General features: G+C 47.0%; 1 protein-coding gene across 1 annotated transcript in view; it reads left to right on the top strand.

The window, feature by feature from the left end:
• Positions 1-25202, top strand: part of LOC119393949 (neural cell adhesion molecule 2) — a 58879-nt gene that overhangs the window by 25804 nt on the left and 7873 nt on the right. Inside the window, exons 2-7 of the mRNA XM_049415993.1 lie at positions 17283-17473; positions 18406-18545; positions 20236-20370; positions 21463-21606; positions 22739-22912; positions 23679-23786. Coding sequence (XP_049271950.1) covers positions 17283-17473; positions 18406-18545; positions 20236-20370; positions 21463-21606; positions 22739-22912; positions 23679-23786 — 892 coding nt within the window. The remainder of the gene's footprint in view (positions 1-17282; positions 17474-18405; positions 18546-20235; positions 20371-21462; positions 21607-22738; positions 22913-23678; positions 23787-25202) is intronic.

Raw genomic sequence — 25202 nt, forward strand, 5'->3', positions numbered from 1 at the left:
TGAGTAACAGGGATATAGGCCTAACAGAAGGTATTGCTGCGATGCTTGTAGCAGGAAAAACTGTCCATTAGCAGTGCAAAAGCAGTGTTTACTGCTTATAGATTTTTAATGGACAGTATACTATAGTATACTATATAGTATAGCGCGTGCACTGTAAACCACTTTGCACCCTTAAAGGGCCCCTCACCAGGTTTGACAATTTTGAGCTAACGAGCGCAATGCATACAGTGGGCGTTTACGATCACGTCTGCCAAAATTTGCAACGCTACGCTCCGCGGAAACGGGTCAAATTTCAAGGTGAACGCTGCTTGCCCTTCCTCTCGCGGGCGCGCGCTTTAGAGAATGAGGGGATGACGTACATGAGAAAATGGCCCTACGTAGATGGTAGTGCTGTGACGTCGCTCCTCGACGTAGACGACTGTGCTCTGACATCGCCAACAGTAGCACGTGACTCTGCGATAATTATTTGACACAACATGTGTAGTTCGTGTAATTTGTTGCTTGAATAGATTAATAAAACTTGAGAGAAATATAGAGACACACAAAGGGAATGTGTGCGTCCTTTTCATTTTTTTTTTCGTGAATTGCAGCGAGATGCGGGGCTAATGTGCCTCCCTTTCCCGTGCGTTCGTGTCCCCGCGGTTAGGTGGCATTGGGTTAGCGCATCGAGCAGACGCCAGCCCTGGAAACGAAAGTAATGTTCTGGCGCGTTCGAGCACTCATTATGCTCATTTATTCTTCCGCGTCCAAGTAAACGTTAATGTTGCACTGGCTCATGATACCGCCACTCTTGTGCCCGTACAAATGTCTCAACTTTCATGCCCGTCCCGCAGAAACAGGCAGTACACCACAGAGGACGCCGACAAAACGCCCACGGCCGCTACATAAAAAAAAGGTAGCGACCGTGCAACGCCGCTCGCGTGCTCGGGCTGGCTCGGGCACGTCATGCGCACGTGACCATGCATGCGCATGACGTGTTGATGCGTATGTGTCAAGTGAAGAGGGCAGGGAAGGGATTTGGCTTGCTAAGGCTACACGGGGCGAGTGGCAAGGGTTTGAATCTCGCCTCCTCGCGTCATGGTTTCGCACCGCTACAAATTATTGTTTTTCTCAGCTCGTAGTGAACCGATTTGAAAAATTCTTGCGGCATACTGCTCTTCATTCGGCACACAACTTCCAGCGTCTAACTAAAATTTGCTATGTGGCCTGGTGAGGGGCCCTTTAAGGCGGTTTCAAGCTAGCAAAGCACCCTTTTGCCTAACCAGAATTAGCAAAAATGAGGGTGTAAGGGCGTTTTCCTTCCCCAAATAGCCTTTAAGGTGTAATACTTTACCTAAAACACCCTTTAGGAGCAAAGGGTGTTATGGGTTATCGAAACACCTATGGCCCATACGACAGCGTGCCAGACGATAACTGGGACTCGCTGATTAAAATGTTGTCGGATATTAGGCGATTTAGATTAAAAGATATGTCCCTTTACGGCTATCTACAAGCACACCATAAATTTACGCCTATTCTGTTAATGTTTAATGTTAATTTATACGGAACAGGAATATCCCCACCGTCACTAAACGGCGGCTTAAGATACTATAATTATATATACCAGATGGTCGGTGTAAGGCTGTGCAGCGCGAGCGCTCCGTCTATGGGGTATTTTACAATATGCTATGTTGCGTGTATGGTTGGGGGCGTACGTGCGCCTCCTATGCTGATGTCATCTGTAATTGCATGTTCCCTGACTGGTAGACTCTTATTTTTCACGTTTTTCAGTGATAAGGGTGTTTAGGCCATTGGCAACTCCCCATGCTTTGGGTGTTTTGACTCGTGAAAACACCTTTTCCTAAGGCATAAGGGTGTTAAAGTCACGATAAAACCCCCTTAAGGGTGTAAACTGGGTTACTGTGTACAAAACAAAGTAACTTTGTATGCTGAAAGTTTATTTTGCCTCTCTTTGAAGGTCCACGGCCTGTTTCACTGCTGTTAGATGACTGCTGTTCTGTCACGCGTTCGAACTGCTATTTAAAACATGAATCACATGTGACGTAAAAGGTGGGATAGCACCAAGTTCTGTGTATAAAGGACGAAGAGTGCAAACGGCCTCCGTGTACAGGCCGAACGATGGATGAAAAGGTGTCGGACACATGCAGTGACAGTAACCTCCGGTGGCCAACTTTCGCCTGTCGCACCGCATCGAAAAAGAGGCTAGCTGGATTAAGCCGTCAGGTCTACACGAGCGACCATCTATCCGACGTGAACGGCATTTCAGTGTACGCGCAGAACCTATGGGCGTTACAAGAGTTACAAGTGTAGCTACACTGTGTGTGTGTGTGGCTGAGTGGCATGCTGATACCCGCAAACGTGCGGCTAAACACCGGCCACGCACCCACCGAGTTGCGCGCCGCCAGTGCGGGCGATATACGGGACGCAAGTTTTGCGCGGTCGCCTGCTGGCCACCCGATAGGGTGTCCGTGATGGATGCCCCTCCAAGCGGGGCTATCCGCGCGCTGCGTCGGACGTGGAGGCGATGCGCGGCCTCATCCGATCACCACGGACCGTTGGCTTCGGACGCCCGGAGCCAGTTCCCCTGTCCTAGCCACTGCCGACGATAAATGTGTGTGGCGCACCCATGTCCGAAGACTTCGTTTCTCTCTCCCCTCTCCTACATCCTCGCCTATACGGGTTGCTCTGTACCGGGTGGTATCTGTTGTCTCAACGTTGACGTTGCCCGCAGTTCCTTTATTGGTCAATGTCCCTTTCTTGCGACGTCGATTGAGCAATATGTAAGGGAAAGGTTTAAGTTTCTGTAATGGGCACTGGCTTTTGGGAAGTAGCGGGATGTTGCAATTGCGAGCCCTCCAGTAAACGCGAACGATGGCTGGTCATCCCACTGTACGTTGCCTCGCAGGCGCTGCGCCGTCCCCTTTTGACGTATACGGATGCGATCACTCTGTAAACTGGAACGATCCTTCCTTATCGCGCGCGTCAGTATCGGTCGGATGTAGTTTAACGTTGGCACCTCTTCCCCTCGCAAGTTCAAGCGTCGGCAGCTACATCTAGCGGAGTCTGTCGTTCGACGTACTTGTGTCAGAATTCACCCGCTAATATGCGATAACGTGAAAACGTCAGTTTGATATGAGGCGAAAGGGGGTATTAAATGCTGATTTCAGCCCTTTACAGCGCAAGACATTCATAAAATGATGGAGATTGTCGCGTGGTATCGCGCTATTTGGCAAGAGTATGTATATGTATACTTACGGAACTGGTATGATGGCTTTCCTCGTTTGATTTTTAGGGGCGAAGCACCTTATGTTCTCGGCTTGGCGGCGTGTCATGTCGTCGTCACGGTAAATCAAGCTGTCAAACTATGGTCAAAAACAAGTGTATCATTAGTCCGGTTCAGGATAAACTAACATGATATAAACTAATTTAAAATGGGGAAATAATCAGGACTTAATTGGTTAATTGAGGAAAATTGTTATATTCCGTCTCAAAATTCGCTTCAAATGTCGTTTTCTTCTGTTCGTAGCATGTTGCGGTGTGTAACACGAAGACAACTTACGGCAAGTCAGCCTCTCATTTAAATAGTTAAAACTGGTTCAACGCAAGAGAGGGCGCCACCGCCTCAGCAAGGGCGCGATTGCTCATCCCACCGGCGCTTCTCCGGCGCCCAATCAGCGCGCGCCCTGTGGCGCGAGAGAGCGAAGGGCGTGTTGGCTCTGGAAACGCTCTTTCTTCGATGGACGCTGAACTGTAAGCTCGAAAAGAGCGAGAACGCGCGCTCGCCCGCGAAAGACAACGCCGACGCAGGGCCGATGAAGCTGTAACCCCGGCGCACTCTGCATGCTTCGCCCCTCCCCAGGTTTCACATTAGTGGAGCTGAAACATTTGCCGAGCTTAGTTGCTTCAATATTTCAAGAATTTTTTGTCCTTAACTTTGCTTCTACTTACAATTTCAGGCCTGTGAAGCGACGCCTCAACTCTCGTCGCAAGCCGATCGTCTGCGCGCATGTCTGACATACTCCTTTTCCAATGAACGGTTCACAGACCAGGTTTCAAATTAAAGTGATAATGGCAGTACACGCAGCCTTAAATCCCAAAGTCGTTCATTTTAGTTTAATCCTTCAGAAACGTTATATGCACGACAAATGCTGCATATTTCATGTGATCAGAATACAGTGATGGTGTACAGAGTTACATGTAGGCATAGGGTCGTCCCATGCCTACCGCATTGGACGAATCGGTAGTGCTCTTCACGAATTTTCTTCTGGTTATCGGGGTGGTAATAATGAATTAAAATTAGAGCCGGTCGACTTCAGCTTGTGCTTTTCTTTTGGAAGTCGCATTTTCGTGATGTTGACGGTATGCATCCATTTTGTCATATCACGGCGATTGAAACAAAGGGAGAGGAGGAATATAGGAAAGGCAGGGAGGTTAACTAGACTGTACACGTCCAGTTTTCTACCAGTTATATAAGCGTCGCCTGTTGTGAAACCAATGGTGGCGCGCTGCTCAATATGCATTCGCAGTTCGTTTGCTTGTCGGTTGCTCGTTTCTTTTTGTACTTGTTTGTTTGTATGGCTGTACATAAACATCACAATATTTTTCTCAGCAGCGGAGCTTCTACTCCCGTTACCGCGAGCACTGCAACATATATCTTTAGTTCCTTCTTTTTTTTTTCTTTGTGACAACGCTTACATAACTCGTTGTTATTATAAAAAAACAGACATCTGCGGGCCGCCCCTGGTGGAGGACTTAAGCTGGAGCACCGTCTCCATGACAACCCGTGCCGAGGAATAATAAACGCGTCGGTCGTCGCGCGGTAAGCCTGTTAACTCCGCTATCGATCACGACAGCGCTGATATATATTTATTTATTATTTTAATTCCCTCTCTCTTCGCAATCGAGGTGCTACAGGCGACTGCCCAGGATTCTAGACTCCCTAACTTGTTTGTTTGGGATTAGTTTCCGGAGAACTTCCGCTTAGCGCATAGAGGAGCAGCGTTTGTGGCAAAAGCGCTTTTAAGCCCGCTCTGAGTAGTTTATAATTCCTGGGATATATAACGCGCGCGCTGGGCACGGAGAAAAGCTTTTAGACGAGCGGTTCACGCTCACCCTTTCATCATGAGGGCGTCCGCACGTCGCTTTGCTTTCCTGGTGGCACTTGTCAACAACGAAACGAAGTGTGTTGATAGGATGTGCGTTACGTAGTCGCAGTCCCGGAAGTGACCCTGACACTCAGTTATGTGTCCTTTTTATAAAGTGCTGCCCTTTAATTTTTACCGTGCATGTACATCAACTGTTCTTTTTTTAGAAAGAGAGAGACAGAGAAAGAGATATGTATAGGGGTGGTTGAAAGTTTCCTGGCCACCATTTCATGTATTTCTATGACAGCGCGGCCTGGGAACGTTTAGCGAACCCTATACATTCTAGCAGATTTTGTACAATTTATTCTATGAAGATACTTGGAAGCGCAAAACACAAAAAATACACAAGAAGAACTACACAAGACGAGCGCTCTCTTCTTGTGCATTTTGTGTGTTTTGCCTTCCAAGTACCTTAATGGATCAGTACAAACTCGCCCAACCTTCTGTTCTTCTAAACATGTTATTCTATTGAACGGATCTTTTTCTACAAAAATAAGATCGTAAGTACCTCTGCAAATATTGAAGTGTCTCTTAGACTGCTGACTTCCCTTATACAAAGCTCAAGGAGTTCGTGTTGGAAGGTTTATCCATTGGAGGTATTGAGAAAAGAAAAAGACCAGGAGGGAAATGTGAGGAAGCAAGCCTCGGCGAGTCACATTTCTCCGACGCCGCCACACATTTCTTGGACTACTATCTGGGCGTTGATTCTTTGGAAGCAGGCCTTTGAAGGGATTGTTTCGTTCGCGGTAGCCCTTAGCTTGTCTAGGTGTAGTTGGCCCATTGCTTAGTCACCATCCGCTCTCGCCAACCCCTCTTACTACAAATTACCCCATGCTTATCACATGGTCTGCAACTATTTCCCACGAGCCCTTCCTCAGTGCTTTCTCTTCAATGGATAGTCTTCAGAATCGTCATGTTTTCCTCCCTTCTTGTTTTTTTTTATTATTATTACTCCTCCATGATCGAAGGGCGCGGTCGTAGGGCACATCAGGCTTTCTATCCGGAGCGCGGCGCTGCGATCGCAGTGGGGTACTTCGCTTGTGACTGCGGTGCGTCGGTGGGATTGTCCAGGAGGTCGCAGCGGGCGAACGTACGGGCGAGTGCTTTCCCCTAATGAAATGCATTCGTTTTCGGACCGCACGAGACGCGTCCCCCTTCCGGCCATACATCCCGCCGGGTGGTCTTCTCGTTGCCAGCGTGCGCCATTCACTCACTCACACAGGCTGCTCGTTCTCAGCAGACTCCCCGCTGCCACTTGGCAGAGCTCGCGGGTGCGTGGCAGTTCGTGTTCCTGAGACCTTCTCGGTCACGTCCGGCCTGACCTAAAGAACAAGAGACAGACATATAATAAGGATACATGGAAGTGATGTTGAACCGCAGCGCGATCGCCGAGACGAAGATGATTAGCAGGACACAAGGCGTTGACTTGCAACAGGGTTATTTTCTTCAGAAGCGCGCAACTACACGCGACACAGGAGAAGAGAACAGCACGGAAACAACAAAAAGGAAGAAAGAAAAAAACAAACACGATAAATCAGCAAGAAATCAAGCCTAGCGCCTAACTGTTATCGACACGTGCTCTGTTGCGATAATTCAACTCTTTTTTGGTGAGTGCTATCGATGCCGCGTTCAGTCACGGTGTACAGAATTGTGTACGCGAATTTCGGAGGCGCGTTACACGCCGCGTGTTTCTTCAAATGGCCTGAAACTCGGTGTGCACATTCGTGCAGGCTTCCTGAGTGGACAATTGGCGGTCATTTAACTTCATTGTGCTGCGTATTGCTGCAGAGGATCACTTTGCTGGATACGCTACCATGTTAGACGATCGTTCGACGTGCCGCGTTCCAGGACCAACGTAAAGAGTATTTTTTTCTCTCCACTAGAAATGAATACAACCAAAAACAAACTGTGCATGCATTTCGTGCCTAATAGTTGATTCTTTTTATGCAAGTATTGAAGCTTACTGATGGCAGAATAATTAGATATTTAACTAAACGCTAATTGACAATAATTACGGAAACACACAAAACCACACATTCCTTCATTTTCTTTTTCTGAATGTAATACTGAGTGTCTTCGAATTATGCCATGCGAATTTGACGCATTTGCAGACAGTGCATCATAATTCGTGATTGAAGGTGATATATGCGCGTTTCTGAAGAAAATAAACTAGTTGTAAGCCAGCGCCTTGTGTTTCCTTCTTCTTACCGCCCTCGTCTCGGCAGTTGCGCTGTGGTTCACCATGCAACACCAACTCGCCCGAATTTTCACGATGCATGAAAGACAGCGAAACGTTGGCAAGGACTGAGCCCACTAAGTAGGCTACCCTGCACGGGGAAAGAGGAAAGGAGCGAAGAAAACTGAGAGAAGAGAAACTTTATTGATGATGTCGCCGTGCTAGTAACAAAATGACCATGTTGCGCAAGTTGGTACTTAGATTGGTTAGGAATGCTTGATTGTGGCGCGAAATACATTTCGCGAAAAAGGGGACAGAAAAAATAAAAAAGTGAAGCGCTGACACTTCACTTTCTGCTGTTTTCTATCCCCCTTTTCACGAAATGTATTATGCGCCACAGTCAAGCATTTCTAACCAGTTCTAGTAACGGCTTTCTACTCCATGTCACAAACGGTCGCCACTGAAAGAGATTGTCATACGTTCATTTATTCAGTCTTGAGCCTATGTAGAGTCCATCTTTCCATCACCGCCTTTGTTTCCTTTTTCAGCGTTTCGTCTTTGTTTTTTATACGATGAATTGCGTCTTAGTGCTGTGTACGCAATGCGTTTACGGAATAAGGCTGTTCCCGCGACACAGTCATGCCCCGTTCGCTTCTCTTTCGGTGTTATTTCTTTTTTCGCTTAAGTGCCGCTTACGTCTTCGGCGGCGTCAATGCATCCTGTTCCATCGACTCATCTCGCGGTCCCCCTCACAACAAAGCGAGTGTCCCCGTAGAGCACAGGCACGCACCTCGCGCCTGCATCTCGTCTTTGATTACTTTGCTCTCTCGTTAACGAAATGAGCTCTTCGCAACTTCCTATACGTGCGCATCGCGAACTCTTTCTTTGCCGGCGCGGTGCCGTAAATGATTATTGCGCCGTTCATTCGCGCAGCTTTCTTATACACGTATATTGCTTCTCCGCAATCAGCGCCGCAACGCCAAATGCAGGCGGCGGAAATTTCTCCCGGGACAACAACAAGCGTTCGCATTTCTCCTCACACCAGGGCTCTCTTGATTCTTCTAAGTGCTTCCTTTTTTAGTTTGTCTCTGTTATCGTTGTTGCCGAGGTGCCACTTCTTACTCCCGCACCCTTTCTACGCGAGTGTATACTTTCCTGCGTGTTTAGAACGCTTTTTTTTTTTTCGAAAATTTCGCCATGCTTTTTTTTTCCCTTTATACTATATATATCTCGAAGTTCTCGCAATGCCCAAGTGGCATCAGACGTTTCTCTTTCATTCTGCGTTGTGTGCTTACAGTGCTCCTCTATTTCTTGCTCTGTTTCTCTCTCTCTCTCTCCCTCACTCTCTCTCTCTCTTTCTCGACTCTCTCTCATATTTGTTGTTTAGTCTTCATAGCGACGACAGAAGCGACGACTACCGGGTGCTGCTCCGAGCGAGTGTAAGCGTCGTGAGTACGCTACGTGCAACGACGGCCCCGCAGTCTTGCGCAAATGCTTCCACCCCTCCTTGCCCCGTCCTGAAAAGAGAAGAGACGTCGAACGAGCGGCAGTTTCCATGAATTGAAAATACTGTTTCTCTTTTCTTTTTGTCATTCTCGATCGTACATTCGAGCTCGCAAGCATTCCTGTTTCATGCATTGCAAAAACAATAATAATAAAAGATGCAACCGGTAGTGTGCGGCCCAGGCACATTCAGCACTTGCGTGCTCCTGTGCTGGCATGGCGACGGGCTCTGCGATGAGCCGTTTTGTTCGCACTTTCGTTTCAATTTCGCGTGCTGTGGAGCGCGTTAGCAGTACGCCCAAATTTCTGTTACGAGCCTATGCAGGACCTTCTTTTCGGCGCGTAGTGGGAATACACTTCGTAAATTTTTTCTGTGCGAAACCTTCTTTAAACAAGCCGAGGTGGTGTGTCTTTACTTGGAAATCTGAATCTTTATTCGCAAAAAACGAGAACAAAAAAGACAATCTTTGCTCAACATTCTGTTCAATAACGAATGCTAAATAAACGCGATGTCGGGTACGTTATTTAGCGAAGGCGTGCGGTCGATGGGCAACAGCATAGCGTTTTCAGTTACTCGCGTGTAAATGTAATAGCTCTTTGGCTTGCAATGAAGGAAAACGGGAGAGAGGAACAACAGGGATGTTAACCAGTTTGGCATAACCGGCATGCTACCCTGCACAGGGGGAGGGATGGGGGAGATTGAAAGAAGAGTAAAGAAAGAGAGAAAGAGAGGGGAACACACACGCACACACATAACTTCACAGCGCCGAGCGGCAGTCTTGTGCGGTATGCGGCATCATTAAAAAGTCTACAGCCGCAATGAAAAATGTAAAATGGTAAGGGAGGTGCAAGAGCACTGGCAGAAACTCGACTGCGTTCTAGTGGTAACACAACTGCTTCCTTACAACTTAACTTTAGAAATTTATCTACTGATGGCCCTTCCCTCGTGAAATCACGGCTGGAGGCACGCAAGCTTGTTATCTAAGTGTCGGCTACCGTCCCTCGGCTCTTGGCGTCCACTTATCAGTCAGTGGACAAATGTGGGCGCTACCGGCTGAGCTGTACCAAATCACACTGATGCTTTATAACTGTTTGCAGGATGCTAAATATTGGGCAGAAATTTGTTATTCATTATTCTTTTGCGGTTTTCAATTCTCCATGTAGGCACTGCAGCCACTTTTTTAAATGTATTTTTCTGTATCTCTCGTTAATATTAATTTCCTGCTTGATTTTTTCGCATAGTTCCGTAGCAGTCTTCGGGCTCAATTTGCCAACTATAGTACGAAGCCAGGCGCATGACGGGTAACTTTGATGGCGCATCGCGCGCAGTCGCCATTTCAAGGTATGCCTGCAGCCGGGGTAGTCGCACACTGAACTCTGTACACGGACACTCGTGTAGTCCAGATTAACGAACCAGCCTCGATTGCAGTTTGCGCAACAAGTCGAGCGAAGACTCAAGAGCTTGACGACGAAGCCAACGCCGCGAAGCCTCGAGGCGTTGCCTGAATGGGTCTCTCTCGGCGGTATAGTTGTAGGAGTCTGTCGAATGCTGCCAGCCTGAGGACACTAGCCGAAGCTTTATTGAAACCAATTCTCCCTTGACCCACGCGCGTGACCCTCGTCCCCACAGGCTCATTCCAGGCCGAGCTCAAAGGCAAGCAAGCCCATTGCCCTCCAGGCGTCCATTATTCGCGTCTCGTTTGTCGCCCGACATAGACGATTGCCCCGCTGCGGTATGCGCACGGTATACGACCCAGTGTTTTCGCAATCCTGTGGCACTGCACAAGCAGAGAAGTCACAACTTCTTTTTTTTTTTAGGAGTCCGAAAAAGTCGCTGCATTTTTCTGCCGCCGTAAGAAATGGTAGCCGCGAGAGAGAATTCGATGCGACGTTTCCTATGGATGACATTCGTAGTGTGATCAGTATTTTATTGAGTGATTCAGAGGCGTTGCATTATTATAAAAGTGGATAGCCAATCTTGCCCAACACGGGGTGGTATAACTTAGACCTGCGCGTTCGTGTACGTTTCTATGTCCTGGACTTTTCACTCCTCCCTAGAATGTCCGAACTGACATCAAGTTTTTTTCCCTTCAATATTAACGTGATTTCTAGTGTATATTTTGTCTTCATTATAGTTTTGTTATATCGTCTGTCTTACTTACATCACCAAAGGTTTTTTTTTTTCGCGACTTTAGCTTTTTTTAAACATGCTGACTGGAAAGCATTCCTGTCACAGGACCAATGGTGCACGCTAGTAAGTCACCAAGACCAGCTATATTAAGTCAAGTGTTACGCTTGTATCTTTGTTGGAACGTGTGTCACCGTCTATCTTACCACGGTTCTTCGAGGAACCCTCTTACTGAACTAAAATCGCCTCACTGTTAAGGTAAGCGGGGATATTAAATGCCTTTCAGTCGGGGCAGCTCAAACAAAAGGGATACCTACGCAAGCATGGTAAGTCAAACAAGCGTGCCCTGTCTTCAGTAAGTCAATCAACTTGGATCCCGTATATTAGAACAGCGTGGCTAAATAAGGAAGGGACCCGGATATGCGAGTGTAGGCCTACGGAGGGCGCAGCCATCAGTGTGTGCCCGGTGCGGATAAATACCTCCCGGGCTTGGCGTCCCTGCTGTCCTTAATGCAAACATCTCGCCCTTCGGAGACCTCGCGTAGCTCGACGGATGTGGCCTTCCTTTCTTTCCTTCGTGGCTACTTCTCTTTTAGCCCCGTCGAAATGCACTCCCCTGTGGCGTCGTTATGGGTCTAAAGAGACGGGAGTGATTGGATGCGCGGGTGCACGTCAGAGAGCTCGGTAATGCGAATGGTGCTTTCGATCGGAATAACTTAAGCGTGAAAGGCGGCTACCCAGGCCCATTGGCGGGGCAGATCTTGTTATATTCGTTGCATACCCCCCCCCCCCCCCCCCCCCCCCCAAGCATTTCCTTTTCTTTTAAGCTCCGCGTTTTTGTGTATTCTTGAAGATCTCCTTTGTTTGTGTTCACGGCTTTGTGCTCGCGGGGATGCGACCACTTGAGCGTGGGAGTCTGTTTTATGTATTTTGTCAAGCGGCGTGGTGCATTATGGTCTATACCGTACATTTCGTTCATTTCCATGCATCCATCCGTTGTCCTTTCTATGGTCAGAGCGGGGCTCCTCAGTGAATTCTGTTCCGCACTGCAGCTTCACTGAAGGGACAAAAAAATTGGGGGACCCTTAAGCTTCGCCTTTAAGAGTTGAACGCAATAGCGAAATCCGGCCCCTAGTGCGCACTTCAACCACTTAGTGCATACTTATTAATGTGTATTGCTACACACACACGCACACAGACACACGCGCGCGCGCGCGCGAATGGTACAGCTTTTTGATCTAAAGCAAGAGTCACATGGCCTCCAAGATACACGCCGCGCGCTCGCCATCTCGGAGGCCAAGAAGAGTCTCACAATGCCTCACAGATGGCAGCACATTATCTAGCGTTTGCTGTTTGCTTGTTGATATGTTTTCTGCTAGATGGACATAGTTGTCCATTTTTAGAGCTGTTTGAAAGTTCGTGTGTGTTTTTAGCGGCGATGGCTGCACTATCCCGGCCTTTTTCGTCATAGTTTGATGGCCTCCCAAATGCGCCTACAAATCGCCGAATGGGCTCGTTTTCGTCGTGACACCTGTCAAACAAAATGCGTTAAGGAGACTCCTTCCACTACATGGCATTTATGTAGTGTTTTTTTCCGAATCAGCTGCAAGTAACATCGTGGTTTTGTGGTAAGACACCTGCTTGCCACGCGAACGGCCCGGGTTCGATCCTCAATGGGACCGAAATTTTTATTCTATTTGCTTCTTTCTCGATTTTTCGCTCACGGTCGATTTTTCGCTCACAACCAACGGTGCCGACGCCGACGGCGGAATTTCTGCGACACGAGCTCTCTAACGCTATCGCGTTAAAACGCAGTCGTCAATTCTGACGTGGCATCGTCTTATAGCCGCACCTTCTGCGCCGTTAGTGGCAAGTTCGTAAGCTTCGTTGGCGACAACCGTAGCCATACGCGTTTCACGCTGCATTTGCCTTAGTTATGTTAGCATTACCTAAACTAAACTTTCATAACCTCTCCGTCCGTATGGATGTTTTCGAATCTTTGTCAATGAAGTTTACTCTTGCAGTGCGGGCAGGGTTTATGCTTTTCAACAAGAGCTCGTGAGCGCAGCCATGTTCTACGCTTTCATGTTCAGAACACGCCTGAACACGTGCTAGGAATACACTAGGAATGTTCATGAATCTGCCTTGCGAACTTTTCTGAAACGCCCGAGATAGTGGGTATGTATAAAATGAAGCAGTGTCTACAACATTTTTTTTTTTAGACAAAGTATTTATGAACGGCTTCCTTAAACTGCAACCTTGTTTCTTTTTCGTCCGGTCTCGTTGCCTTCGTGAAAAAAAAATTTTTTTTTTCTCCTGCAAAAAGCACGCTGCAAACCTAGCCATCCGTAGCCGCCGAGGCAATTGCTCCGTCCGCGTCTCCAGTTTTGCCGTGTTGTTTTTTTCGGCATGCGCCCTCGGTCTCTTCATACTCCGTTTCTTCCTTCGGCAGCGGCTTGACTCGGCTCGGTGCCGGAGCAGTGCGTCTTTTTCGTTCCTCCGCGCGCGGGGGCAAACGCTTCCGAGTTCGTTCGTCCGACTGTAAAAGGCGGGTTCTTTCGCTCGCGAAACAACTGCTTCTTTATACTGTTCGTCTCTCTGAGATTCCATCTTCTTTTGTTCTGTTCTTTCCTTTGACTGTCGCAGGCGCAGTTAAACTTCAGCGTAGCGTAACGCGCGACAGCGTATAAGTAACAGTTCTCCGGAGAGACACGCGGGGCGTTTCTAGACTATACGGGACGGTAACACAAAAACTGAAAGGAGGGGAGGGGGGGGGGGGGCACTGGCGCCACTAGAGTCTTGGGAGACCGTAAAGCATATACCGTACGCATGAACAAAAATAGGAACGAGACGCAAGTGTACGGCGTAGGACACTCAAGCAAAGATGTTCTTTGTTTCTTTATTTCTGTTTTTGACGTTAGCTGTGCTTCATCGAGGAAAGCAACAAAAGGAGACTGGTGCCACGGTGAATTGCCCCAGGGGCCGTTTTACAGAAACGCCGTGGCAACAATCGTGGACGGACGCAGTTTGCAGAAACACGTTCCCATATAGTATGCCGCTTCCATGGCACGGCGAAGTATATTATGTGCTGCATACATTTGTCCGTAGGCGACTCTACTCTGTTTTCTTCCGTGTCGTTCGACCACATTTCGTTGCGTCCCCCCCCCCCTTCCCTTTGCCCTTCCTCCCGATCCGCCATTGTTTTCTTGCGCACTCCAGAATTGCGCACTCCTTCGTCTTTCCACTTCATGCTGCGACTGATTGAGGACGGCCGCTGTTCTGCTTATGTGGTTACTCTAGAGATTTGTGTCGCCATCTCTTCTATATATAGTACTGTTGCATTTGTAAAGACGATAGACATGTGTTTCTTACCAAAGGCGATAAGCACTGTTAATGGATATCCGGTAATTATGCGTATCTTCATGGATATCTACTACAGTTATCCGTTAACGGGAAGCTCCCAGAAGGTCGGAAGCTGTACGCTCTCAATCGGTTCCGGGTAAAGTGTTAGCTTGGAGCCAGGAAACTGGGCGGGAAAGGTGTAGTTTTATGGTTATGTCTAGAGCTTTACGCGGGATATGATAAGCTGTATAGTCAGTGGCTTTTGGCTCAACTATCGGCTCCAGCAAGTCCTCGCGCTATGTCCAGGACTGACGTCACTTCGCGTTTGGCTTATTAAAGTTAAACGCACGCATGCCACGTGACTGGATGTTTCAGCTCTATTTACATTTATTATCCAATCAAATGTTTTTACGTGCGTAGTCACCACTTCACATAGCGTTTTGTCGCGCTCTAAACTGCTTTTCCAAAAGCAACACTTGGTTCACTTATTTTCTGTACTGTTCGACTGTTGTAAATGTTACGAGCTCAACTGAATTCTTGTCACATTACGTGTTTCATGTAACTGGGAACCTTTGTATCGTACTTTATATCTGTCGGAGCTGAAAAAATACGGCAGATCCCACGCACTGTGGGAATCGATGTAATGCGGAGCAGCCGGCAAAGAGCTGCTACATCGCCTTGTTTGTCTTTGAGACAAGTGAAGGCGTTCATGCCATGGCATCGTTTGCCATTCATGCGTGCATGGACAATCCGGTATACACCATGATAATGAAACATATATACTGGAATATACAATGCATTACCTGTCACGCACTAGTGTAATGCCATAAGAATTTTGGTATATATCCAGTTCGGCCGGAAGCGCACCATGACAGTATCATGTAAATCATACCGTACATCACATGCGTGTCATGATTCGTATCTTAGCACCTGTCATTTATGTTCGTCATACAGTCCCGTCGCGCAATACGAATTTTGGTGTATATCAAGCGAGCGAAACGGCCGCGAGTGCACCATGAGCATAGCATGTAAATCATGTCGTACACGACTTGCATGTCATGATTTTCTCGTTACCACCTCTGATTTACGCTCATCATACAGTCTCGTCGCGCGACACCAATTTTGGTGTATATCACGTGAGAGAAACGGCAGCGATTGGACGATGAGCGTGGCATGTAGATCATGTCGTACATGACTTGCATATCATGATTTTCACGTTACCAGCTCTGATTTGCGTTCATCATACAACCTCGTCGCGCAATACCAGTTTTGGTGTATATCAAGCGAGCAATGTGGCCGCGAGGGTACCATGAGCGTGGCACGTAAATCATGTCGTACATGACTTGCATGTCATGATTTTCTCGTTAACACCTCTTATTTACGTTCATCATACAGTCTCGTCGCGCAACACCAATTTTGGTTTATATCACGTGAGAGAAGCGGCAGCGATTGGACGATGAGCGTGGGATGTAAATCATGTCGTACATGACTTGCATGTCATGATTTTCACGTTACCACCTCTGATTTGCGTTCACCATACAGCCTCGTCGCGCAATACCAGTTTTGATGTATATCAAGCGAGCGATGTGGCCGCAAGGGCACCGTGAGCGTGGCATGTAAAGCATGTCGTACATGACTTGCATGTCATGATTTTCCCGCTACCACCTCTGATTTACGTTCATCATACAGTCTCGTCGCACAATACCAATTTTGGCGTACATAAAGCCAGCGCTACAACCGCGAGGGCACCATGAGCGCGGCATGTAAGTCATGTCGTACATGACATGCGTGTCATGATTTTCATGTTTCAATGTGTCAATTATGTTCGTCCTACAGAAATGTCTCATCATACCAGTTGTGGTATGTATCGATTCATTCGAACGGCCACGAGCGCCCTGAGATCACGTTGTGTAAATCATGCTGTACATGGCATGCGTGTCATGATTTGCACTTTAGGACCTGTCACTTATGTTCGTCAAACACTCTTGTTTTGCCATACTAATTTTGGTATATATCAAATTAACCAAACGGCCGCAAAAGCCCCACGACCGTGGCATGTAAATCATGCTGTTCATGACATGCATGTCATGATTGTCATGTTATGACCTGCCAGTTATGCTCGTAATACGGTCATGTTATGGCATACCAATTTTGGTGTACATCCCATTAACAAAACGGCCAGGAGAGCACAAAGTCGTAGGCGGCTAGATAGATACGCTCGAAGTCGCAGAAGTTCGCTAAGAAATGCTTCGCATTTAAAAGCGGTCTTTCTGTCTGCATTTTTTGTACTCTACTAATATAGTCCGGTCGGATCTGATCTAGTACAGTCTATTCTAATCTGCTGCATCTCATTATGGTCTTTGCGCTTTACACATCATTGTAGTAATATGTAAAATGAAACGCGAACAGCGGAGCGCGTGGCCCAAGCATTAGCAAAGGTTTAGTGCGCGCCGTCCAGTCACTGCCAGGCGCGCACATCTGGTTTGGCAGCACTGTGTGATCCCCTTATTGTGCGATTTTTCGCTTCTGTTCTAGCTCTCATATGGTGATAAAGGTGGCCAGCGTGGGCGTGCCTGGCGCTTTTGGCCGTTTCACATTTTTGTTCGTTTATATCTTTTATGTTTTCTTTTCAAATATCAGAATTAGAACAGAAGCAAAAATGCTTCTCTACAGGGGAATCGCGCACTGTTCGCGTTTCATTTGACGCCGATAGTACGCACAAAGTCGGCTTAGAGAAGACAGGAGAGAGAGAAAAGAGCGCTTTCTTCACTCTCCGGAGTCTTTTTTTTTTTTTCATAAGTCCCTTTGGCGCTGTTCACATCACCATAAATTACCGTTTGCCCAGGCTTCCATGCTTAAACTTTAGCTTTATGTTGTTTACTTTATATACAGTGGATTAGCCTGATCCCGTGTTTATCGTCTCGTTTCTTCTTTTTTTTTATGTCTGGCCACGCAAGAATTTTCGTTGGCATAGTTGACGTATCGATAGCTTACGCCGTCGTTCTCTTTCCCTTCCGCAGAATGCCGCGGCGAGCTGTACCTTCAGCCTGCCAAGACAGAGGTGAGCACATTCACCCGGGAGAACTTCTTCGTGACGTGTATGGGTAGCTCCAGCACCGATCAGCAGTCTCTGACATGGAAGGGCCCGGACGGCAACCGCATCACCGACCTCAGCGGACGGTATGCGCACACTCACCTGCGTGCCTGTTGTTCTCATGTTTGTCACGAACCGGTATTCGTCGCAGCAGAGAGATACGAATGCATTCTTTCAACGCATCAAAGCTGTACAGGGCAATGAAACTTTACGGGAGACATTACCACTGGCTGTAGTATCACTTTTACGCTGTCCATGGCGATGTTTGCGGTCAGCGCTAGTCCTGTGTGCATCTTGACCGCGTTTATTTTTGCGCTGCTTTTAACTATGGATACGTACCAACTGGCTCGCGTTCACACGATCTTATACTGTGCCCGAGAGATCTGATCGTGTACGTTTGCTCTCTCATTATGTCCTTGCCCCTTCTCCTCCGCTACCGTGTAGAGTAAAAAACTGTTCTTTTTTTTATTATCTATATGCCTTCCTTTTCTTCCTCTCCACCTCTAACCAGTATCGCTTCACTATTTGTTACTTATACCTTTGGCCAGTGAACCAGCCCTAGTCGTAACAGAGCTGCATTTCAACCTAAACGTTATACAAAAATAAAAGGTGCGGCGTACAATCTGCAGCGAGTCAACCAGAGTAACCAAGGCACACCTACGGAGTCATAACTTAAGCAAAACTGGGTTAAATGGTCAGCTCCAGCACAACACGCAGGCAAAATGAGGAGGCATTCTGTGTGTTCGTATTAACTGTGACGCAAGCTGCACCCAACGCAGTCGCTGTCTTGTTGCGTGTCTCTTACACAGAGGGGGTGTTGAGTTTTTGAGCCAGCCACTTTGTGTGCCAGCGCTTCGTAATAAGCACCCGTCATGGACGCGTAAAAACCCGTATTTCCATCCGACAGTATTCGGCAGATGCAATACTTGCTCCATACGGTCACGAGTGTACATAACCGTATTCGTCTGGCAGCCAGAGACAGCGTATACATGTTCTTGTTTCCGGCAATTCTTCCCAGAATCCACATTGAACCACCTCAACCCGGCAAATCCGGCCTGAATCTTGTCGTGGAAGAGGCCTGGGAGTCTGACAAGGGCACGTACACTTGCTCTGCGCCGGCGCAAGCCGAAGAGATCTCCTTCAACCTTATCGTCTACCGTAAGTTGACCAACGCCATCAAGCTCGTAGCATTATTTTAGAGCTCTTAGGCGCCCTGCCCTTTCCTGGATTGAGCGGCGTCGGCGTCGTCGTAACCGGCAGAGCGAACGAGGACGAAAGAGAGCGAACGCGGAGCGCAGCGGATGATTAAAGACGGCGATAGCAAGGTGAGCGCGAGGAGGAGGGGACGACAGCGGCGAGACGACAGGTTCCGCGGCGCGCCGTCGTGCGGTAGCCGACGACGTCGTCACTAAGGTATGCGACGAGGGCGTCCACCGATACCATATATGGAAATAAAGCGCTGCACGAACGGAGGCCTGTCTGCGGCGGCTGTTGTGGAACGCGCCCACGCGCTGCCTTCCGCGGTCTCCCGGTTAGCGAGGCAGTCGCGCTACGCTCCGTCTGCGGCGGTGAATGTGAAACGGGCTGCGCGAAATTGTCCGCACCAGTCACGTTACTCACGACGTTCTCTTCTTAATGTAAACCGTGTACCTATATACAAAATAGTTTCAGCCAGTTCTTTCTGAACAGTTAGCGACGCAACTGGTGGAAGTGTGTCGTCTGCCGCTGCTAAACACCTAAACAGCTGCGCTCAGAATTCGCGTTAGGCAGTATCGTAATCGTCGGTGATTTTTCTTTTTTCAAAGCGTTAGCTTCTTCATGGCGACCCAGTCCTTCATTTAATAGATGTTGCGTTGATCTCCACCCTTCAACGCTGAGAGATTAAATCTGCTGCTAGTATAACGAATAAGCTTATGCAATCATATCTGCTCTTATTATAAATGTGCTGCTAAACGGCTCTCCTCTCCAAGTCCAAATAAAATTAGACGTACGTCTAAGTTTGAAGAGATAATTCACAAAAAAAATATATTTGAATACCTCTACAAAACCCACAGTTTTGATGTTTCGTTCTTTGTGAAAACAATACAGGAATGGAACCGTCTCTCAGACGGTATCGTCAGTGAAAGTGATAGTGAACTTTTTTTTTCTTCCCTGTGACAACGCCCTCATTATTACTATCGATAAGAATGGTTTATTATCCCGAAGCGTTCTGATGTTTAAAATGTGTGATTGCGATCTTTTCTTTATATATTTTGTATAATTCGATATAATTCGCGTATTAGTTGTTTTTCTTTGAAGTATATGTTGTGTAGGTCGTAGTCTATTGCTAATTGTGTTATGTTGTGACCCATGTCCACCTTCCCCTACGAAATGCCTTATGATGGGCTAGGTGAAACGTAAACAAATAAATAAAAATAAATAAATAAATAAATGACAAATCTACGCTTCCCAGCAGATTATTTAAATCAACGTCTTGTTTCCATTTCTTCCTGAGTAAAGGACCAGTGTTGTAGACAGCTCACTAGGATGCAGGGCTCATCACGGAGATGGTGTAGTCAAGACGGAGCCGATATCGGTTTCAGTGTGATGTAAAGTAGCATGGTTGGGTCATGTTATGGATTCAAGGGGTATTACGTCACTCGCTTCCCGTATGTGTGGGGTACTTGTTCTTCGTCCGAATATGTCCCCCATAGCATGATGAACACCACTTTATGGAATTCTAGGGTACTTCAAAAAATTGTTTCACAATCGTTCGTCATTCATAGTTTCTACAGATTTCTTCTACAGTATACACGAATGTATTGTGCTCTTACCACTTGTTTCTCTCTCTCATTCTACGAACGTGCAGGAGCGATCACATTCGAAGGCACGCCTCAGCTTCAGCAAGGCACCGAGGGCGAAGACTTCACGCTCCAGTGCAGCGCTCAAGCCGAGCAGAAGCCAGTCGTCTCCTGGACCAGGGACTCAATGTCCATCATTAACAGTGCGTGCTTCTAAAGCTACTAGCATCATAGCCATATCTGAAGACTGTACTGCACGAGTGCAAAGTGATAGCGCACCAGTATCTCCAAAGCAGAGTAGTATATACAGCACGTCGAGACTGCAGTTGCGCGGCTTTGATTACCGAAGCTGTAATGATTGCCGAGAACGTTGAGTTTGAAGCTTGATGCGTTTTATTTTATGGTTTATGTTTCTTTTTCTGTTACGTACATGTACAATTATATCTAAAAAAATGTAATTTTGTTTTTTCAAGTAGCTTTTCTTCAGAACATTTTCGGATTATTGAATGTATTTATTAGAGATATGGATAGGGCGTATACAAAGGATGAACTGCATAGTTAACAACTTTTAATCATAAACCGGGGGAAAAAAGGCGGAATAAAAAAGATTGACTAATTGTTCCTATTGCAAGGAAGAACATATCCATTCAGATACATGCTATCGCCTGTGGTTCGCGCGTAGAAAATGCTCGCCAGAACAACGCATTCGCAGACTTCAGTTCTCTGGTGAACCCACTTTACCAACAAACCTCTTTTTTTCTTCATCTAAAAGATTTTATTCGTTAAACACCTCAAACTTAGTTCCTAAGTGCTATTCCCGATTTCATCTTTCTCTTGTTCCAGAAACTATTCCGAAATATTTTGGTGATAATTACTCAGTCTTAGTTCTTCCGGCGTTAATTTCACCGCGTTATCACTTTGCATTAAATTTCATTAAACTTTCTGCCCTAAGGCATATAGAACTTAATTTAGGATAAAAATATTTATTTCTTATCTCAGCGCCGTCGATAGCACCAGGGTTATGCAGGTGACACCGTCGCTTCGTATACACTCTTAACCTCGATATATCGAACGCGGATATAACGAATTATCGGTTATAACGAAGTAAATCAATAATAGTCTTGTCGTATATACAGTGTTACAAATATGCGTTTATAACGAATTTTCAGGTATAATGAACTTATTTTCGTTTTAGATGCGACTTTGTTATAATGAGGTTTGAGTTTATATAGCAGTCCGAGATGGGAAGAACTGACCCTCGCTTTTGCTCTGTCTCCTGCCGCTTTACATCGCAGACAAGAAGTACAAGATGGAAGGCCAGTCTCTACTCATCCACAACCTGTCTCGACACGACGCCGGCAACTACACGTGCAGCGCATACTTGGCCACCCCGCACCTCTCCTCAGTCAAGTCCATGGTGGTGACTCTGCAAGTAAACTGTAAGTCCGCATTTACCACGGTACTGCCTCTGCCCACGTAGAGGTCCAGATTCAGTAAATTTCTAAATTCGTAAACCTCTGTGCAGTAGGGACAAGCATTTACCCTATATACCATTCGGAGTGGTCATTTGAGTAATGCTGTCGTATCCCTGTGACTCAAGAAACGTATATAACGGGTTTTACAGACACCAACAGCCAGCAATTTTTCTGAGGGGTAAATGCCGGATGACCTCTCTGCAACAATATTTTTTTTTTCTTTTCTTGAAAAATAGTTTTAAGTAGAGCTTAATTCGCTTACTTTAAGTCTGAAGCTTCATCACTCCTGATGGAGGTATATTCCTTACTTAAGTCCTTCTTTTTTTCTGCCTAATGTTGGAACAAATATATTACCGGCGCTAATCTAATGTTCCGTCTTTTATTGTCTTACCGCGCGCATGTAGACTTAGCGGCTGCCGTACGAGTTAAAGATGCTAAAATCGCCTTCTGTACTTTAACACATATAAAAGATATTGCGAAGAAACAGAGACAGAGGAAGGTAGTACACAGGACGTGCGCAAATTTCCAACTTTCTTCAGGAACGCCAAAGTGACCTTTCACTTCTTGGGCTTGTACCTTTCTCTTGTGTTTTTTTTTTTTTTCGCTGTACCCTGCTATATCTTCAAAATGCACCAACTGGCCCAAACGAGAGGGGAATTTTTTCGAGGAGCTCTTTCCTTTGTTACAGACAAACGAATGAATCTAACAGACAATTAGGCCAAGGAAAACATAAGGGACATTAATTGCTGTTTAACTGTAGCGTAGTAATAATGACGTAAATTGAAATGAATTAAAGTGGACGAAACCCCTTTCCGTCGGTGGGATGTAACCTTCGAAATTTGAAGGTCGTTGGTTCGGATCCCACCGACGGAAAAGGTGCTTTTTGTCCCCTTTAATTCAGCTGTACTGTAATATTTATGACATAAATTCCTTGACTTGTCTGTTGCATTCATTTTATTCTGCCTTCTGTATGTCATTCAAGTGAAAAAAGCAAGTTCCCAGGCTTTTAACTATATATATGTTCATTGCGCAACTTCTCTGCCACGAGCGTCGCTTGAATGTGTCTGCACGTGTGCGCGCGTGACGCGCTGTGCAGACCCAGCGGAGTGGAAGCAGCCCATCCAGGATGCTGCCTACTCCAGCGTCGGAGCCATGGCCGTGCTGCACTGCGAGGCCGGAGGTGTGCCCGAGCCCAGCGTCAACTGGTTCCGCGACGACCAGCTCCTTGAGCCCGATGAGCGACGACAGATCGTCGGCGACACAGGGCGCAAGCACGCTCAAGGCGAGTGGCTCTGCGTCACGCGGATGGGGCTTCGCAACACTGTTACCATGTCAACCATTTTATCGGCATCGCCGGTATAGCAGTGTTTATGGGAGAATCGTGGCGCGAGGTTACATGCAATATGAATTGATACGGTATCGAGAAAAGATTACTTGACTGGCTGATTTATTGAACCGTTGGATTGCGCTGACTCCGTTGCTAACCTTTTACCCTGCATGCCTCAGCCTTGTATGCTCCATTTCGACGAGGCCGAAACGCAAGAACACGCTTGTACTGAGCTTTAGGCGTGCGTTAAGAAATCCGGGGCGGCTAGAATTAATGCGGAGTCTCCCACTGTTGTGTGCATCATAATGATATCGGCGTTCTTGCGCATTACAGTCCAGAATTTAAATTTTAGTCATTCGCCTTTGAGTCATGTCCGTTACAGCTTGCGGCACTTCGCATGTTGACATAAAACTATAGCTACAGTGTGTAAACTTAAGTCGTGCTACAAGCATTCGTAGCCCCCGAGACTACTTCCGCTGAGTAATCGTCCTTTCTACTTTTATGAAAATTTTCGTTCAGAAAATTTTGCTCAGGGACGTCCGTGTAGATACTTGTTATGCTTTACGTAGACACAGGCAGGGATTTTTAGGTGAGTCTGCATGTTTTCTTAACAAGATGAAACTTTTGCTGGAGACCAAAAAAAAAAAAAGAACGCATCATTATTGCTTCAAGGTCCGCGGCATTGCTATAGCTCTTGGTGACTGCTTGTGTCTGATACAGATCAAGGTGACTGATGTGGCTGACTTCGGCGAGTACATGTGCCGAGCTCGCAACGACCTGAACGTACTGGAGCACGTCATCACCCTTAAGGAAGGAGGTTTGTCACGTTTACTTTCTCTTCTCGTATAGCTTAGGACCACTGCTAATAGTTAAAACGGTTAGGAAGGAAAATATTAAATAACCAATTTTTCTAGCATTTAATATGACCGCGATTATAACGTTTTGAACCACATCAGTGTGGAGTCTTTAGCTTACTTTCCCAATTTGTGATTCGAAAAGCATATGGGAGACAAGATTTTTTCCCAGACAATCTTAGATACAAGAGGGACAGGCAGGGGGGTTATCCGGAATTACGCCTGCATGGTTTGATACCCTACATCTACTCAATCTGCTCTATGGGTTAAAGAAATGTTCTAGGAACTTGAGGACAAGTCACGCAATGAGTCCCGTGACAACCTCAATGTTTTAGCGCGTGTTCGCTCTAGCTATGCTGCAGCCGTGGCATGGTACCTATCTCCAGTGGTGGCGTTTCACATATCGTCCGATCCAACGCGACGTTATCCTAATGACGGTTGCGTCCGCGTCGCTGCACGCAGTCCGCTGGCGCCTACTTTGGCCATACCGCTCCCGAAGGATTTTCTAGTATATTAAGAGAAAAATCTTTTCGTTGTCAAACTAAGTCTTGATGTTTCTGCTAATTGGGTGGCTGATCTCCAAGTTACGCTGTCCAAGCCTTAAGCTGTAAGTTCTAGTGCAGTCTTTTCCCGCTCGTGCATTTTGTTTGCCGGATATAATGCGCGGAGTAGTATCGAAATAAGAGATAGAAGAGGCAGGGGAGATCGGCTGGTGCAGCTCTAACACTGGCTTGCGTCTAACCGGCCCGGCGGAACGTAGCCCCGGAGGTACGAAGACAACTAGATGGCGAACTTGACAATGTTATGATCGGCCTGCCTGGCTTGGCGCCGCTTTGACGCATGAGACGTTGCGGCTAAGACTACCCTGATTTCTTCCGGGTCAGCGGTTCCAGAGATGCCCCAAGAGCGGCGACAACACGAAGGTCGTTCGTCTAATATTCTCAGGTTGTCTGCGCCCCTCGTAAAACCCTTTGGGCACGCCTGACCGACTGACAGTTTAGGAAGAGTTGTTGGCCGTCGAGGCGGCTTGCTTTGTCGTCAAGGTGCCCCGGACAAAGGACCCAGCGTCTGGGAACCGTCTGCGGATGCATTTCCCACGTTCCCCGTGGCGCCTTGTTGCCGCTGTTTCCACAACACGTGGCCTGCCTGGCGCCGCATACCCATCATTGCAACAGACTACGAAATTGACTTCCACGTAAGACTCAACGTCTTCGTGCTGTGCCGTGTGTGCGCGGTGGGCAGTGTTTTTCCCTCGCCATGGGACGAACTGGATGTGCCTCTTTCTCCTTTCGTGGGTTGGGAAGGAGGCGGCGTTTCACCTTCCCCTTTTGGGGGCGGAGGTGAAGATGGAAATTTTCATTGGACTGTCTTGGCCTCCA

The sequence above is a fragment of the Rhipicephalus sanguineus genome, chromosome 5, assembly GCF_013339695.2.
Source record: "Rhipicephalus sanguineus isolate Rsan-2018 chromosome 5, BIME_Rsan_1.4, whole genome shotgun sequence".
Taxonomy (NCBI): Eukaryota; Metazoa; Arthropoda; class Arachnida; order Ixodida; family Ixodidae; genus Rhipicephalus; species Rhipicephalus sanguineus.